A 17,816-nucleotide genomic window follows, 5' to 3' on the forward strand; every position below is an offset into this window, starting at 1 on the left:
TGTCTTTGTTGTTGTGAATAATGTAGCAATGAACATACAAATGTGTGTGTCTTTTGGGTAAAACAATTTCCTTTCCTTGAGTATATATCCAGCAATGGGATTGCTGGGTCGAATAACAGTTCAATTTTATTTTTTTCATTTTAACTAGAGAAGATACTTTCTTAAGGAACCAACCAGCACTGTGTTTCTGTCAGTCATTGGGTACTTTTTGGGACCCCTAGGTGCTCTGCTACATGCAATGGAAGCTTATAGAAAATATTGTCGCAGCCTCAAGGAGCTCACCCTGCAGTGGACAAAGCATAGCAAACACTAGACATAATCAGAAAATATTATTGCATGGTAATCTGTCATGGAGGATTGAGCTGTGTGGCCACTGTGTACTGTAGAGGCCCAATGGTGGGAAGAATCAGCGTGAATTGAAGGCGATCACAGCCATTTTCATCAAGAAAGTGAGATTTAAGAACAGGCCTTGAAGAATTGGGGGAATTACACAACTTGAGGTTACTAAGATGATTATTCTGGCACCTAAAAAAATTCTAATTGGCATAAAGGAAGTAGTATGCCCAAGAGCTCTCTGCTGGTGTATTTTGGCCAATTTGGCTTTAGAGTAAACACCTTTTAGAGCTTGCTTTTTAAAACCCAGTTGAGAATTCCAGTGGCAATTAAAAAAAAATCAACTTTTCATATCAGTGAGGAGTGTGAAGATCATTCATCTGCTTTGCAATACTGAATGTCCCTTCATTTTAAAGGTCACAGATACTTGCTACTCCCTCCCTACCTCATTTTATTCCATTTAACCCATTGCTTTTCCCATCTAAAATTTGTGCCAAGTGGGATGGTTATGGTCAAGGGCAATATTTTACTAGCGAAAGTTTTGAGAGCCACAGGGGAGCCATAACATAGTTGATGCAGTTCTTTGTTTGGCTTGGGCATTCTTGCCTACAAAGCTCTAGCCCCAGGGACAGCCTGAATCACCTGTGGCCTATCAAAAATCAGGAGCACACAGGCCCTGGAAGCAGCTGAGGAACTATGCACTCTTATTGCAGGACTAAGAACACTTTGCTTTCCAGGAAGTTCTGCATTCGATAGCCCTGGAATGGGTTCAGGGGCAGGTTGTGTCCAAATTAGAGTCCCTTAAAATATTTGAGCATTTAGACTGTGTTTCCAGCTCACTGAAGTCTGACATATCCTCTCCCAAAAGTTCCCCAGGTAACTACTGCTTTTCATTTCTCACCTTGCCCTTTTACAAAGAACTCAAAACTCATTTCCTGGGTGAGTCAGTCAAGATTTCTGTCACCCTGATTCTTGTTCCCATTCAAGACATCAAAATTTAGGGGTGGAGGCGGCAGAAGGTTCTAACATCAGATAAAAGCTTGAAGTCACTCCAGAGAGCCTTCCCCAAGCTTACAGCACTGGACTGAGAGAAAGATCCTCCGACCCTCCAAGGTTTTTTTTTTGGTTTTTTTTTTTGTTTTTTTTTTTGTTTTTTTTCTGACTCCAAATAGATAATTATGATTTCTTAACTCGGACTATCTGGTTTGTTTTATCATCAGATAATAGACTCACCTGCTGATCAGAGAGGCCATAAGTCAAGTGATTTCCATTATGTGCTTTAAAACTGCTGCTCAGTAGCACTGCAGATTTCAAATGGTAGATGAGATCACAGAGCAGCTGGAGCAGCTCTCACACTGAAAGATGTGAACTGAAGAAACCTGCAGGCAGCTGGAGCTGTATTAAATTTTTACCATTTGGAGTTAATTTAAACTCTCGTTTCCCTCTCCAACGGGTGTGAGAGAAACATTCAACATTTTTTATTTAAGGAAAATAGATGGTGGTGCCATTAAAAAGTTTTATATAAGAGCTGGGGGTTTAAAAATCATAAGGGGTTGCTGGATGGAGCTTGGCTCTTTTCCAAGACATGAGTAGCCATGCCCTTTGCTCTCGCGTCGTTTAGTAAACCCGACTAATGGCTCGTGCCCAGCTGTGTGTACGAGGTGTCTTTGTCAGAGCCATTCATTTCCCCCATCGTTCTTCTGCACTCGTCGCATCCAGCATGTTGCAGCAACAGGCATGAGGCCTCTCACATGATCCAACCACCCTGTGGATGCCAGTCAATCCCAACGGGACCTCACTTCCTTTCTCCATTCCCATCCGGCAGATCTTTCTGCCCTTGGTTCCCTTCTCTCCCCCACCGTGCGCTTCTTCTTGCTTTCTCACAGGCCCAGAAGATGTGCCAGGTGTGTTTTCACAGAGCTCCAACCCCTTCCCTCGAACCCTTCAAATCCCCATCAAGATGCCCTTCCAGCAGGCCCATCCTGGGCTTGTGTGCAACCCAGAACCAACTCAGCACTGAAGCCTTCCCCAGCCTGACTCCTGGAATGATTTTTCTTTCATTAGAAATGTGTCTGTCTGGTCAGGTGTGGTGGCTCACACCTGTAATCCCAACAATTTGGGAAGCCAAGGTGGGTGAATCACTTGAGCCCAGGGGTTCGAGGCCAGCCTGGGCAACATAGCAAAACCCTGTCTCAACAAAAAACACAAAAATTCGCTGGGTATGGTTGCATGCACCCGTAGTCCCAGCTACTTGGGAGATTGAAGCAGGAGGAGCACTTGTGCCCAAAAGACCAAGGCTGCAGTGAGCCAATATTGCACCACCGCACTCCAGCCTCAGTGACAGAGTGAGACCCTGTCTGTAAAAAAAGAAATAAAAAGAAATATGTCTGTCCTTCCACATCTACTGACATATCTCTTGAGGCCAAGGATGGCACGACCTGCACATATATCTCAGTCCTCTCCCTAGCACGACTCTGTAAATTAAAAATGATTATTCTGGTGGACCTAATCTAAATAGGGAGTAATTTAGGGGGTAAATTTGAGACACCCAAGGGTCTCTCAGGGAAGTTCAGCAAATGGAAGCAAGCACCTTTATCTTAATTACAAGTAAGCTCTCAGTTAGAGTGAAGTTCAATAAAAATGATTTGGCAGGATGAAGAGAGGTTGGTTAATGGGTACAAACAGTTAGAAGATGTAAGTTCTAATATTTGATAGAGTGGGGTAACTACAGTTAACAACAATGTATTGTACATATCAAACTAGCTAAAAGAGAGAACTTGCAATATTCCCAACACAGAGAAATGATCAATTCTCATGATGATGGATAATGACTATGGACACCCTAACTACCCTGACTTGATTATTACACATTCAATGCATGTAACAAAATATCACATGTACCCCATAAAGATTACAAACAGTATGTATCAATAAAACAATTAGGCTGGGTGTGGTGGCTCACATTTGTAATCTCAGCATTTTGAGAGGCCAAGATGGGTGAATAACTTGATCGCAGTTCAAGACCAGCCTGGGCAATGTGGCAAAACCCTGTCTCCATAAAAAAACAGAAAAATTAGCCAGGCCTGATGGCACACACCTGTAGTCCTAGCTACTTAAGGGGCTGAGGTGGGGAGATGGCTTGAGCTGGAGAGGCAGAGGTTGCAGTGAGCCAAGAGGGCACCACTGCACTCCAGCTTGAGCAAAAAAGTGACATCTGCTCTCAAAAAAAAAAAAAAAAAAATTAATGATTTTAAGGTTGGATATGTGTCAAGGTTATCAATTCCAGAATGCTACTAAGTCCACAATGACCTAATGTACAAGCTGGTGCTGCCCATAGGATGGAGAACAACCCAGTGATCATGTCTTTTTAAAATGAAGTCCTTCTGAAGCAGAGGGTAGAAACTGGGCATTCAGGCCTCTAAGCCTCCCAATCTCAAGTAGATCTGATGACATTTGTGTCCTATAATAGGTGATGCGGTGGAAGGCTCAGAAAACTGTTCAGAAGAGCCTCAGCACCTGCTGTTACGATAATGGTGGGTATCATTTAGCTCCACAAACATCTACACTTGACCAAGCCGCTGAGTTCCAAGAAGCACCAAGAACACAGCTGGCACTGTGCAGAAGCCCGCTGCTTCCAGGAAAGTCACCTGAACATCACAGAGAAGCAGACTTGAGCTATGCAAACCACTCATTTATTTTTTATATCCTTCCACTAGGACGCAAGCCCTTCGAGGGCAGGAATTTTATGATTTGTTCTCTGCTGTATCTCCAGCACCTAGGAGAGTGCCTGGCGCACAGAATTTCATCAGTAATATTGGCTGCGTCCATGAATAAATGAATGAGTACCTCTATGTTTTCACTATGACTTGGAACAGACCCAGCCAGCCCATCTATGACAGTGAATTAGCAACAAAAAGCTCTAAATTATTGTCAACTCCTAGTGATTTTTAGGATTTGGACGTGGGAAATGACCGTGTGCCTGACTTTCTCTTCCTAGCTTGATTTTCTTTTGGATTTTAAAACTGCCTGCTCTCCGCCCACACAAGCAGAAAGAAATAAAGAATGGGATTCATTATGTCGTAACAGGCCTGTCAGCTTAAACTAGACATACATTTCTTTTCCTTTCCTTCATTGAGCTGTTAATCTGGGTGTTTCACCTAATTGTTCCATTTCAAGGAGGGCAGAAGTGATTTTCCGCATGCATGACCCATGGATTTAGATACTTGGAGAGCCCTGGAAATCTTAAGTTTCTTTTCTCTTTTTTCCTTTTCTCTTTTGCTCTCTTGAAAATGTATTTAATAGTAATCTATTGAGCCCTACAGAATGCCTGCCATTGTGCTAGACATTGGCAATACCTACAAAAATAAATAAAACATACCGATTGCCCTCAAGCAGCACACAGTCTATTGGAGAGACAAACAAGAACTGCAAGATGATGTGATAACTGGCAGGGTAGGGGCCTGTAGGGAAGGGTGCGTCGGCACGGACCCAGGAACCAACAACTCCACTTGGAAGAGTCAGAAAATGCACCACTAAGGCGGTGACATTCAGCTGTAGCCTTAAAGCATGAAAAGGAGTCACAAGTTGGAGAGGGGTGAAGGGTTCCCAGGCAGAAGGGTGAACATATGGAAAGCTTCCCAGATGGAACAGAAATCAGAGATGGGTATGTGGTGAGCAGTGGGCAGATGAGAACTTCTGGGACAGGCATGGCAGGTGTTCCAGGTAGGCAGAGGCTGAGCAGCCTTCTCAGCCATGCCTTTTTAAATCCAAGTTTTGTGTCCATGGACAGTCGATATCCATGACGCATTTTAGTAGGTGTATATATTTAATTTTTATGGGTACTTAGCAGGTGTATATATTTATGGGGTTCATGAGATATTCTGATCCAGGCATACAATGTATAGTAATCACATCAGGGTAAATGGGGCATCCTCATGACATTTTGTCTGTTTTGTTTTGTTTTGTTTTGTTTTGTTTTGTGAAGAACAGGGTCTCACTACATTCCCCAAGCAGGTCTCAAACTCCTGGGCTCAAGCTATCTTCCTGCCTCTCCCTTCCTAAGAGCTGGGATTACAAGCATGAGCCACTTTCCCCAGCATCATGACATATTTTAAGAGGTAACTCTGGCATTCATGCTGAGGACGGGTTAGACAGGGGAGGAATAAAGACGGGCTATGGCAGCTTTTCAGGAAAGAGGTGGATTTAGTAGATACTTAGGAGGAGGAAGCGGCACTTTGACAATGAAAGAGGAGGGAATGAATCAGGGAACAAGCACTGAGTTCTGTTTTGAACATGTGCTCGCTAGTCATCCAGGGAAGATGCCCAGGAGGCAGCTAGCGTTATATGCCTGTTGCTCTGGTGAAGTCTGAGAATATGGATACAGAAATCATCCAGGAACAGAGGGCATTTGAAGTCAAGAGAGTGGATGAGAGATCACCAGGAGAAGTCCTAAGTGGACAGATCCCCACTGTTAAAGGTTACCTTACATGAAGGATGCCTATTGGATTTTAAATGAATGCCATTTCTTTAGATTAGAGGTCCATGGAAGCTTGAGATGTTTCAAGTGGTCTGGAGACCCCTGAAATTTTAATTAAAACTTTAAATGTAATATTTTGATGAGATACAGACTATAGCTTTTACCAGATTCTTAAAGGGGTCTGCCCCCCCCCCATAAAAAGGTAAAAAAGGGTTAAAAGGGTCAAAACTCTTTGTGTTTCACTAAGTATTTTTTATGTCCTATAATACTTAGGACTTGAATGGAATTAAAGAGAGGATTGGTTCAAGCTTGAAAATAATCTTGATGTAACAATTTTGGGCTGATTGGATGATTTTTTGTAAAAAGAATCCAGGTTCCACCAGTGTTTGGGGGATAAGGGAAGGAGGAGGGAGTTTTATTGAGTTCAGGATGTGATTAGAAATGTTTCATATTTCTATTCCATTCAGATCAAATCCTCAAGAAAGAATCCTTCATATTAAATTTATGTTTGACCATATCATAAAAGTAGAGAATTGAAGGAATGTGTATATGGCTTTAAATGACCATCTTTGTCCTTCTGAGTGAGATACATATTCTAGGAATTTCTGAAAGTCATCATCCATTCAGATGACTGTTCCACCACCATGAGTATGCACTCTCTCTGGTTTTGTTTCATATTTGGAACCTGAATTAAGTTTCTTACTTGACTATGATAGCATATTGCTAATCCTTTCTTATTAATAACCTTCTCTATATGAGAGAGCTTTCACTGAAGGTTATATTCTTAGTAGAAGCTAAGTACAGTATAAAAATTGCCAATTCGGCCGGGCGCGGTGGCTCAAGCCTGTAATCCCAGCACTTTGGGAGGCCGAGGCGGGTGGATCACGAGGTCAGGAGATTGAGACCATCCTGGCTAACATGGTGAAACCCCGTCTCTACTAAAAATACAAAAAACTAGCCGGGCGTGGTGGCGGGCGCCTGTAGTCCCAGCTACTCGGAGGCTGAGGCGGGAGAATGGCGTGAACCCGGGAGGTGGAGCTTGCAGTGAGCCGAGATCGTGCCACTGCACTCCAGCCTGGGCGACAGAGCGAGACTCCGTCTCAAAAAAAAAAAAAAAAATTGCCAATTCTTTTGTGCACCAAAGTACACTACTATCAAGAAAGTGAATGACAACTCATAGGACAGGAGAAAATATTTTCAAATACATGTCTGAGAAGGAGCCAGTAATCCTGAATATATAAAGAACTCTGACAGCTCAACGATAAAATGACAAATAATGCAACTAAAAAATGGGCAAAAGATTTAGATATTTCTCCAAAGAATACATACAAATGAGTAATAAGCACATGAAAAGGTACTCAAAATCACTAACCATTAAGGAAATGCAAATCAAAACCACAATGAGATACCTCTTCACACTCATAGGATGACTAGAATTTTTTTAAAACAGAAAATCATAAGTGTTGGCGAGGAATTGATACCTTCACACATTACTAGTGGAAGTGTAAAATGGTGCAACCACTATAGAAAACAGTTTGGCGGTTCCTTGAAAACCTACAGAAACTGTTACCATGTGACCCAGAAATTCCATTCTTAGTTGTATACCCAAGAGAATTAAAAACATATGTTCACACAGCAAAACTGTACACAAATATTAACAGCATCATTGTCTGTAATAGCCAAAAAGTAGAGACAATCCAAATGTCCACTAACTGACTAATGAATTTTAAAATGTGATATATCCATACAATGGAATATTCAGCTGTGAAAAGGAATGAAATATTGATACATGCTATCACATAGATGAACTTTGAAAACACTATGCTAAGAGAAAAAAAAACAGACACAAAAAGCCACATATTGTATGATTCTATTTATATTAAATTTCCAGAATAGACAAACCCATAGAGGCAGAAAGTGGATTGGTGGTTGTCAGCAAATGGGGAGAAACAGGAACTGGGAGACGTGAGTTTTCTTCTTGGGGTGATAGAAATATTCTGGAATTAGACAGCGGTGCTGGTTGCACAACACTGTGAATGTACTAAAAACCACTGGACTCTACACTTTTAAATGGTTAAAATGGCGAATTGTATGTTATATTAATTTTATCTCAATAAAAAATGCAAACAAATTACCAGTTGACTTTAGCTCTACCCTAGAAATAAGAGAATCACAGAATCCATAAAGTCTAAACAATTCTTTTTGCCCTTGTTTTCGCAAAAGTCAAACACTTTCACATAGGATGACAATTCTATATCATTTGGAGATCAACAATATTTATTCTATGCCAGTGAAAAACTCAGGCACCATGAAAACCCCACTTAAATAAACAACTAAAGAAGCAGAGGAAATATTAGCATGTACTTGTTTTCTGAATATATTTCTAAACTTTGGGAGAAAGAAAATGAGCAGACATTCTCCTACAATAGAAGCCTCTTCATATTTATATGAGTATCCTCACATTCTCCAATTTAAAACTCTTTGAAAATGCTGGTAGAAAATAGGATGGAACAAATATCCAAACTGCCAACTCTCTTTTCTCTGCCTCTGTATCTTCCAGAAATGAAGCTAAGCTTTGGTCAGGGAGGCACTTTGGAATTCTTTTGAATTTCACTCTTCTTTGGACTGCAATTATTTACATTTTTATTTGGAATACTGAGCACAGTGAACTTCCACCATGTACAAGGTTCCTGTTTGATCCCCCAAGAAGGCTGATTTTATTTCTGTTTGTCTTCATACAGGAAAGTAGGGCCAGGAGCAATGACTCATGCATGTAATCCCAGCACTTTAGAAGGCCGAGGTGGGTGGATCACTTGAGGTCTGGAGTTTGAGACCAGCCTGACCAATGCGGCAAAACCTTGTCTCTACTAAAAATACAAAAATTAGCTGGGCAAGGTGTCATGTGCCTGTAGTCCCAGCTACTCAGGAGGGCGAGGCAGGAGAATTGCTTGAACCCAGCAGGCGGAGGTTGCAGTGAGCCGAGATCACACCACTGCACTCCAGCCTGGGTGACAGAGTGAGACTCCATCTCAAAAAAAAAAAAAAAAAAAAAAAGGCAGGGAAAGAGCCTATCCAAGAGAGAAGAAGTCTCCAACTTTTTAAAGGGAGACCGTTAATAGTGTTAAGTGTTGTAACAAAAAATGTTCCTGTCACAGCAAGACTGATAGCCATGATGGGGTTAAAAAATAATACTACTAGATTGTTTTTCAAAGTAACTCTCAGTAGCCTTGTGTTTGGCCATCTTCCCTGTTAACTCTTGAATGGCTCTGCTCCTAAACATCTGTCTGATTGTGGCCTAACCACAGAAACTCTCCAGCAGGACCAGCTACATCATTTGTAGGGTTCAATAAAAAATGAATGTCACATTCCTTGTTCAAAATTTATTCAGGGTCGGATGCGGTAGCTCACACCTGTAACCCCAGCACTTTGAGAGGTCAGGAGTTCAAGACCAACCTGGGCAACATGGCAAAACCCTGTCTCTACCGAAAAGTACAAAAATTAGCAGGGCATGATGGTGCACACCTGTAGTCCTAGCTACTCAGGAGCATGAGGCATGAGAATCCCTTGAGCCCAGGAGGCGGAGTTTGCAGTGAGCCAAGACCACACCACTGCTCTCCAGCCGGGGTGACAGAGTGAGACCCTGTCTCAAAATATATATATTATATATGTATATATTATATATAAATATATATTATATAATATATAATTATATACTATATATATAATATATATATATATATAAAATATATACATATATTTTGAGTATATATAATATATACATATATACATATATAATATGTATATATTTTGTATATTATATATATATATAAAATTCAGAATTTCAGGAAGACAACAGCAAAGCATAAACCTAGCAGCTGCAACGTGTCGCACGCCCATAGTGTGCTGGAAAGAGTTTGATCAAATAAACCCCCGCCAGCTCCTGGCTCCGGGCTTTCCCACCTACTTACTGTGATTAGGGGCAAGTTATTCAACCTTCCGGAAACTCACGTGCCTCACCCGAAGCATGAGGCTAAGGTTCCCCATCTCTCTCATTGCTGCGAGGATTTCTTTTTTGAAGTCTCAAGCTTGCATACTATCGTTTAACCTGTTTTTAATTTTTCTATGGAGGAGGAGGTGCCACATATCTAGCACGGGGTGTGAGTGGCAGGAAAGCCATTTGGTGAATTAAATACGGGTCCTTCAAGGCTCAAGGAAGGGGGCCGAGAGGAGCTGCTCTTGCTTTCGTCTCCAGCCTGATACACTTTGCCTCGCTCTGTTTTTATTAGCTCGTCTCTTCAGTACATCAGTGGCAAGGGTGATGAAACCGGTGGCAGATTTAACTGCTAGGCAGCTGGGTCACCGTCCCGTGGGTCTTGTTGTCACGCTGCGATCTTAAAGTGACCACGCTGCTTGGCCTGCTGCCTTCCAGAAAGCTCAGAGAGAGACCACTGAATAGTTAACCGGTGGAAAAGGGAAGACAGGGGCTGTTGCTTGCAGAAAATACAGAGAAGCTGCTTTGAAAAATCCCAAGGTGGCTGAATATCAAGAACACGGTTCCTGCTGTGGGCAGCTGTGTGTGCAGTGGGCAGCCCGAGGGCTGAAAATCAAGTCTCCAGCACCGGTTGGTGCCTCTCCCCTTAGGGCTTTGGCAATGGGGGCAGAAAGCTTAAACACTACAAGATGAAGACACTCTCGGCGCTAGTGGCTGAGGGTCATCGTTTACCATTATCTTTTGTATTGTTAGCAGTAGCAGTGAATAATAATTTTTAAAGAAAAAGAAAATAAAAAGAGTGAGAAGGAGAGAGAAAACAGGATGACTTATTTAACAGGAAAGATCTGCAGGGCCCCTTACCTGAAACCGTCTCATGTCCCTTGGGTTTCCTGCTGTTTTCAAACAATTCTGATTGCACTTGAGGAAAAATTTTAAAAAGAATCTGTGAAGAGAAAGCAATGTGTTACATTTTTCAGTAAACATTTTTTAAGGGAGAATATAGCTGCATTCCATTAGATTTGATTTGAAAGCGATTATATTTCAGATCTGGGGAATTTCAACCTGCCCTGCCTGTGAAGGAACATTGCTGACCTTCTGCAATTTGCAAATTTGGATGTTTTCAATCTGAAGCCCAGCACCCGCTTCCCCATCACTGTGGGGGATTGTTAAGCGGCTCACAAAGTGGGCTTTGGTTTGTACACTGGCCCCCGGAGTTTCTAGAGCACTCATTTTGGAAAAAAATTTTTAAAAGGCTTCAAATGCAGCAGTGACCCCTGCTGTACAGAAAGTCTTGCTCCAGAGTTAAAAATGGCAGGACCTGACCCCAGAATCCCAGGGCGAGAGTCTCGTCTGTGTGGCTCTCCACTGGCCCCAGACACCTTCATGCTCATACGTGAAGATGGCCTGATATATTCAACCAATGTTTACAAAATCAGAAAATGGTATGTTATCCTCCAAAGAGAAAGTCCATCGGTGCAGGTATATGCCAGAGTTTTTATGATTAGTAAGAAGTGTGAATGTCCCTCTCAGATCATGTATAGATTATTCAGAGAAACACGAAAGCACAGAATCATGGTCTGAGGTTAGCATTTGTCAGACATATTTCTTGAAGCCAATATTCTCTCTTAAATGGCCTATCTGTACAATTTGAAAATTGGGCATCTTTCATCCGGCAACTACGTTAACCAAGAAAAGTGGCAGAAGTGGCCTTTCCAGCAATTCACCTAGTTAATGTTTGAAAATTTGTTTCAAAATACAGTAAGTTTTTCATTTATTTCACTTGCAGAGTCCTTTTCCTTAAAAAAAATAAAAAAATAAAAAAATCCAGCTTTTGCAGTGTTAAAGTCCCAGGTGAGCTAGGCCTATTTCCCTTTCTGTTACTATGACAACGAAATTTTACCGCAGTCCCAAAGTCCCTTCAGAACTCTCACATCCATGCCTTGAATTAGAACTTTAAAGGAAAAGATATACATTTTCCTCAGGATTTACAAACAAAAATAAGTAGAAATCAACACTGCTTCCAAAAATTCTATTCTAAAGCAATGGTTGGTGAAGTGTTCTCATTGCAACGTTCTGATTTTTATTTTTTGTTTAACAATCACACAAAAGAATTAGATAGCTCTCCAATTAAATGTATTTATCACTTTAAAAAACTGATGAGGAGATAAACAGTAAACGACAAAGGAGGGGAGAAGGGGAATTGGCTCTTCAGAGTATTTTCTGTATTTGAGGCTCTTTTACTCTGTTTGCTAGAAATATTTGGCCACATGCTCCCATGAATAAGGTTGAGTGTGAATTTGGAAGCAACAGCTAAATATTTTTTTCCTGATTTTATAACATCTGCTTTTCACTTCTCTCTTTCAATCTTTTATAGGGTGGGTGGGAGGTTGGGCTTTGCTTCCTGTGCCCCGGAGGTGTTGGGGTCTTTATGGAAGAGATCTGTGGAAGGATAAGGCAGAGAAAATGTTGTGCATGGCTGTCCGACCACAGTGCTCAAATTCACAACCTGCCGCTGCTTTCTGAAAGGCAGTGGCATCTCTGCCCGGGTCACCAGAGTGTGTTAGAAAAGAGAGCTGCTTTTATCTCAGTAAAGATTGATCAGAATTCAAACATTTTATTTCTTGAAGGGTAAAGATCCCCTCCATTTGTACACTCGTTCAGAGCCAGGCACGGACACTCACAATGCACGCAAATATTGCCTTTTCCCACTCGTGTGTGTTTCTGAACAATAGCCCCCACTGCACCCCACACTGGCCCTCAACCACTCCCGGAGGCAATTTACAATTTACATTTTTCCCCTACTAAACCCAAATGGAGTGCTTTTTCTCATTTAGCCCTTGATTTCTGGAAAGTTTTGCCACAACTGGGCTCCTTGTAATGCGTTCTGTGTGTGTTAGACTACCCCCACTCCCCGCTCCAAAATGTATCTGGTGAAAACATTAATGTTCATGAAGGCATTATTATATGAATGGTGTGGTAGGTGGAAAAGTGCAAAAGAGATAAATGTTTACATAAAATCAAATTGATTTAGGGAACCGTGGAGCCTGCTGAAAGGCTTTATTCATTTTAAATTAGGACCCTTAACAGTGATTTGGATGGAAAACACCTAGTTTGACTTTTTACTTGTCTGGGGGGTTGAGTTTGTAACCTACACGGCCCCATGCACTCTAAGGACTTAGCACTGGGTTCACGAAGGAGAAGGGGAGGTTAAGTGGAAGGAGGACGAGGGAGGTGAGTGAGAGAAGACAGAAAGAGGCAGAAAGTTCTCTTGCATTATATAATATCTCCTAAAAGAAGGTATTGCTACTTCTAAATGGCTTGCACCAGAAATTAGGGCCTGGATTTTTAAATATATGGATCTAGATATTAATTAAAAGAAATTCTGGGGCTTACTGACATCTCCATTTTTTTTTTCTCTTCCTTTAACTGGTGTCTTCTGGTTCTCTGCCCTCCACTCTCTCCATCCACCATGCTCAGCGTCTTGATACAAAACCTTCACTAATCATACCATCCATTTAGCCACGGGGTAACTTACAGGGAACAAATTCTCTCCAAATCCCCTGGGTCTAGATCCCTCCGAAGCCAGAGCTGCCTGGAAAATGTCAGTGCTCTCCACTAAGAAACGGGAAACCCAAATAAATTATGAGATTCAGACCAAATGTGCAAATTCTCATCAGGATGAAGTCTATTTCCACTTTCTCCAAACAATGTTGACGACGTAAATATCATAACTACGGAGCATGCTGCACACGACAAAGCTTCTGATCCATTCCTTAAGAGCAAACACTAACAACCACAGGTTTATCCTTGTGTTAGGGACGAAGAGGATCGAAAGAGGAGTCAACGCATCATCTCAAACCTTCAGATAGCAATCTGGTCCCTAGGTCAGTGGGGCAGGAGAATGGACCAGAGCATTCCTTTACTCCACAGATCGTTGGAAATACCCCAAGGGTTAGCCTTGACCTGTGGCTACGAACTGATCCCGGGACCAAGTTACCTCACATTCGTTCTCTCTTAACAAAGGAGTTGAACGGGATCTCTAGGGTTCTTTCTAACCGTAATATTTTATGACTGCAAAGAAAAATGTACAGAGTTGAGAACCTTCCAAAAAGGGTTAGAGTGGGGAAAGAAACCACTGAAAACAAGAGACCACGACTTATTGAAATCTGAGTGGGTGTGGCAGAGGTGGGAGTGAGGGTTTCTGAGAGGTAGATTAAACCCACCAAGATAAAACTGTGAAAAATAAGTAAGTGGGGACAGCTGACAGGTTGCAAATAGACATCCAGGGTGACGCCTTGTCCAGAGTGGGCGGTGCCCTGAGGCTGATGGGCAGATTGTTGGGTGAGTTGCACTGTCCCTTTAGGACTCTTTCTCTCTGCTTCTGAGGCAGGGAGGGTGCTTCAGGAATATCACAGATCAGAGCCACCTACGTCCCCTCTAGCCATCCTGCACGGTCCAGCAGCTGAAGGATACAGGGGTCGCAGAGTGGAGGGAAACACAGTCTGCTGAGTAGCCACTCTCTGCCCAATACACAATACCGTATTTCATTCTCACAACAACCCCATGAGTGACGGATCATCCTACGGCTGGGCAAAATGAAGGCCTCAAGAATTTAAGAAACCTGCCAAAGATCACAAGCTTGTAAGTGGTGAACACAAGGACTGAAGCCTGGATCTTTGTGGCAACAAGCTCCATGTGGTGTTGCATGTTTCCTGCACCAATGACACTGTGAAGATGGCTGCACAGCTCGGTGAATGCACTAGAAACCATCGCGTTACACACTTTGAATGGGTGCCCTTTGTAATATGTAAGTTATATCTCAATAAACCTGTTAAAAACAAATACTTCAAAATGGTCTAAAAATGGCGCACACACACACACACACACACACACGTAACAGGAAGAATAAATCAGGAGAAAAAAAAAGTGAAATATTCTGGCTTCTTGAAGAGACTGCAGCGTCCCAAGTCGAAATCGGTAGGTCAAAGGTAGACATATGGAAACATGGAACTAAATGCTTAATGTTGAAAATTTCTGCTGCATTTATTTACTTACTCATTTGATCAATATGTATTGTGCTCTGTATGCCAGAAAGTTCAGGCACAGTGGCAAACAAAGTCCTTGGTGCCAAGGATCCCCCAACCAAACTATTTAAATATGTTTCCCCAGATTCTGAAATGCGTCTGAAGACCCCTGAATCTATTACTGAATACCCTCCTCTCTGATCTCTAAAATACTGGAATATCCTGTACTATTCAGGAATACAGTAAAAGTGTGTAGGTGGCTTCCACACGTCTTCCGTCATCCCACCCATCTCAAAGTAGATGCACAAATACTGTGCAGAGTTAAGGTTCCGTGGTGGGGACAGGAGGCTCGAAATCACAGGAAAGGTAACTACTTAATATTTTTGACAGACTTGGAATTCTCACCAATGGTCTATCACAAAACCCAGCACAATATTTCTCTGGGATTTATGGAAGAAGTCATTCAATTTACCTCCAAATTGGAATACAAGATCTAGTCCCTCCTTAAAAATTTTAATATAAAAAAAGTCCATAAGGCCAGGCGCGGTGGCTCACTCCTGTAATTCCAGCACTTTGGGAGGCTGAGGTGGGGGTATCACGAGGTCAAGAGATCCAGACCATCCTGACCAACGTGGTGAAGCCCTGTCTCTACTAAAAATACAAAAATCAGCTGGGCGTGGTGGCGAGCACGTGTAGTCCCAGCTACTCAGGAAGCTGAGGCAGGAGAATCGCTTGAACCCAGGAGGTGGAGGGTGCAGTGAGCCAAGATCATGCCACTGCACTCCAGCCTGGTGACAAAGTGAGACCGTATCAGGAAAAAAAAAAAAAAAAAAAAGGTAATTCACATCGAAGGAATGTGAACTTAGTAGTCAACAGCTACCATTATACAGAGTTTCACTGTATACAAAATAATATGCAAAATGCCTTTCACTTTGAAAACTTAGTTCATTACTCCCTTAAAAAAGAATCTAATTCTGCCTACCCTGGAAACAACTTCTGCTATGATATGGCCACATTTTATACACCACAGAGATGAGAACACCCCAGACTCTCCAAAGACCAAGAGAGGGGATGCTGTATCTAGTTCTCTTTCTCTGCCATGATGGTCACATAAGCAGGCTAGGTCACTAAAGACTGAGTCAAACATACAGTTGATATGGCCTCACAAACCACATAGGGACTTAACCACGTGTGTTCATTTATTTTGCAGAAGACACTTTCTGTCTGGATTAGCTGTTAAACCTCCTTGTTTTCAACCCAATAAGTTAAAATACAATTGAGTTTCACTGTTTGTGCATGTTTCTGAAAAGGAGATAGCCCATTTCCCTTAAAACACTCTCATACCATTTCTGAGAACTATGCAATATAGGGATAGCTGGGTCATAGAATCACATTTGAAAGGAATGGGCAGTTGCCTCTCTTCTTCTAGGATCCTCTCCACAAGTTTACATCCTTTGGGGGATTAGGCAATCCAAGCTCTCACACCAGACTGAGAAGCCTACTGGGTATCCACACCCATGAGTTCATTTTCTCACTCTAAGAACAGCCCTCATAGTAGCTCACTCAGCTTTGTATGGTAGGAAAACTCGCAAGTGATTGCTTTCCATCCGAGACTAGAGAAAATCTCAACAATGATGTTCTAGTTGTAATCTAGATCTTCACTGTAATATCTTCTTTGATCCTTCCAACAACAGAGAACATCCTTTCCTCCCTCAAGATCCCCCAGCAGAGTCTACACCCAGGCAGCCCTAGGGAAGGTGAAGGTTAGAAGTGGGACCCAGCCTTGGCCTGGAGATAAGTACGTTGGATACATCTATTGGTTGTTGAGGTGTCAGCCCAGGCTACAAAGGGCCCTGAAGCTTTAAAGATCTTGTGAAGACTCTGACTAAAGTCCACAAGAATGAAAAGACTCCAGGAGGTCAAGCTCCCAGTGGGCTCTTGTTACACCCTACAGTAACTTGGTGATGACGCATCTGAGAACACTTGGCTTAGTATTTGAGATCTGCTTGGCAAGATGGCCGGTGGCTGGCACAAAAGCCCAAGAAGATTCATGGAAAGGAAAGATGACTTAATAGTTTTGACTTACTGGCTTCTTTAGGCTTAAACGAAATGAAGTTTAAACTCATTTTTGTAAGCTGATGTTCTATCAAATCCATTTAGTTAAACAACCCCAAAACTGTAAAAATAAACACATGAACAGAAGAGGTATAGAATCTTTAATCTCCACAGACATTCCTAAGGCAGGGACTTATTACCATTAATGCTTGTTCACCCAGATTATTTCAATAAAAGGCCATTTCAGATCTGAAAAATTTAACTTTACAGAAACGTTTTAAGCAATAAATTTTCTTATTTCCAACTACACTCAACTTCTCAAATTCCTCTTGCCTAAAAGACTATGATGAAATAATAATTATAATTAATAATAGCCTATATTCATTGAACTTATATTATTTGCCAGGCATGATTTCATGTAATCTTCTCAACTTTGGGAGTAGGAAAATTCATCCCCACCTTACAGTGGAGATAAACAAGATTCAGAAAGGTTAAATGACTTACCCAAGGCAAAACAGTTAGTAAGCAGAAAAAATAAGAGTGGAAGTCAGTCTGTCTGACTCTTAGCAAAATGCTGGTCTGGTGAAAGCTTGGCCAAGCTTTGGGGAAAAAAAAAAAGGCTGAACATGTTGCCACATGACACTGTTTCACGGGACAACTGCCTTACTGATCCACACAGGGGAATCCTGTCATTTTCTTCCCTTTCGCTGGAATAAGAGTGCAGTCCTTCATGTTGCTAAACAAAATAAGCAAACGAATAAAAATATCTACCATTCCTATTGGGGAGTGCACTCTCTAGAAGTTCTGTGACTATTTTGGAGGACACAAAGGAAAAGATAAGTAAATCTATCAGATATTCAGAAAACAAAACTTCCCAAGAACCCAAATTGTCCAAAGATGGCATAACCCAAATAGCTTTAGCCTTTTCAGGAAAAAA

The 17,816-nt window shown here is 41.8% G+C and overlaps 1 protein-coding gene across 2 annotated transcripts in view; it reads right to left on the reverse strand.

Moving 5' to 3' along the window:
- EBF2 (EBF transcription factor 2) overlaps window positions 1–17,816 on the reverse strand; it is a 202,483-nt gene that overhangs the window by 54,068 nt on the left and 130,599 nt on the right. For both annotated transcript variants that reach the window (XM_009212724.4, XM_017961873.3), the window contains exon 7: window positions 10,662–10,743. In XM_009212724.4, coding sequence (XP_009210988.1) covers window positions 10,662–10,743 — 82 coding nt within the window. The remainder of the gene's footprint in view (window positions 1–10,661; window positions 10,744–17,816) is intronic.

This window comes from Papio anubis, chromosome 8 (assembly GCF_008728515.1).
Source record: "Papio anubis isolate 15944 chromosome 8, Panubis1.0, whole genome shotgun sequence".
In the NCBI taxonomy this organism is placed as follows: Eukaryota; Metazoa; Chordata; class Mammalia; order Primates; family Cercopithecidae; genus Papio; species Papio anubis.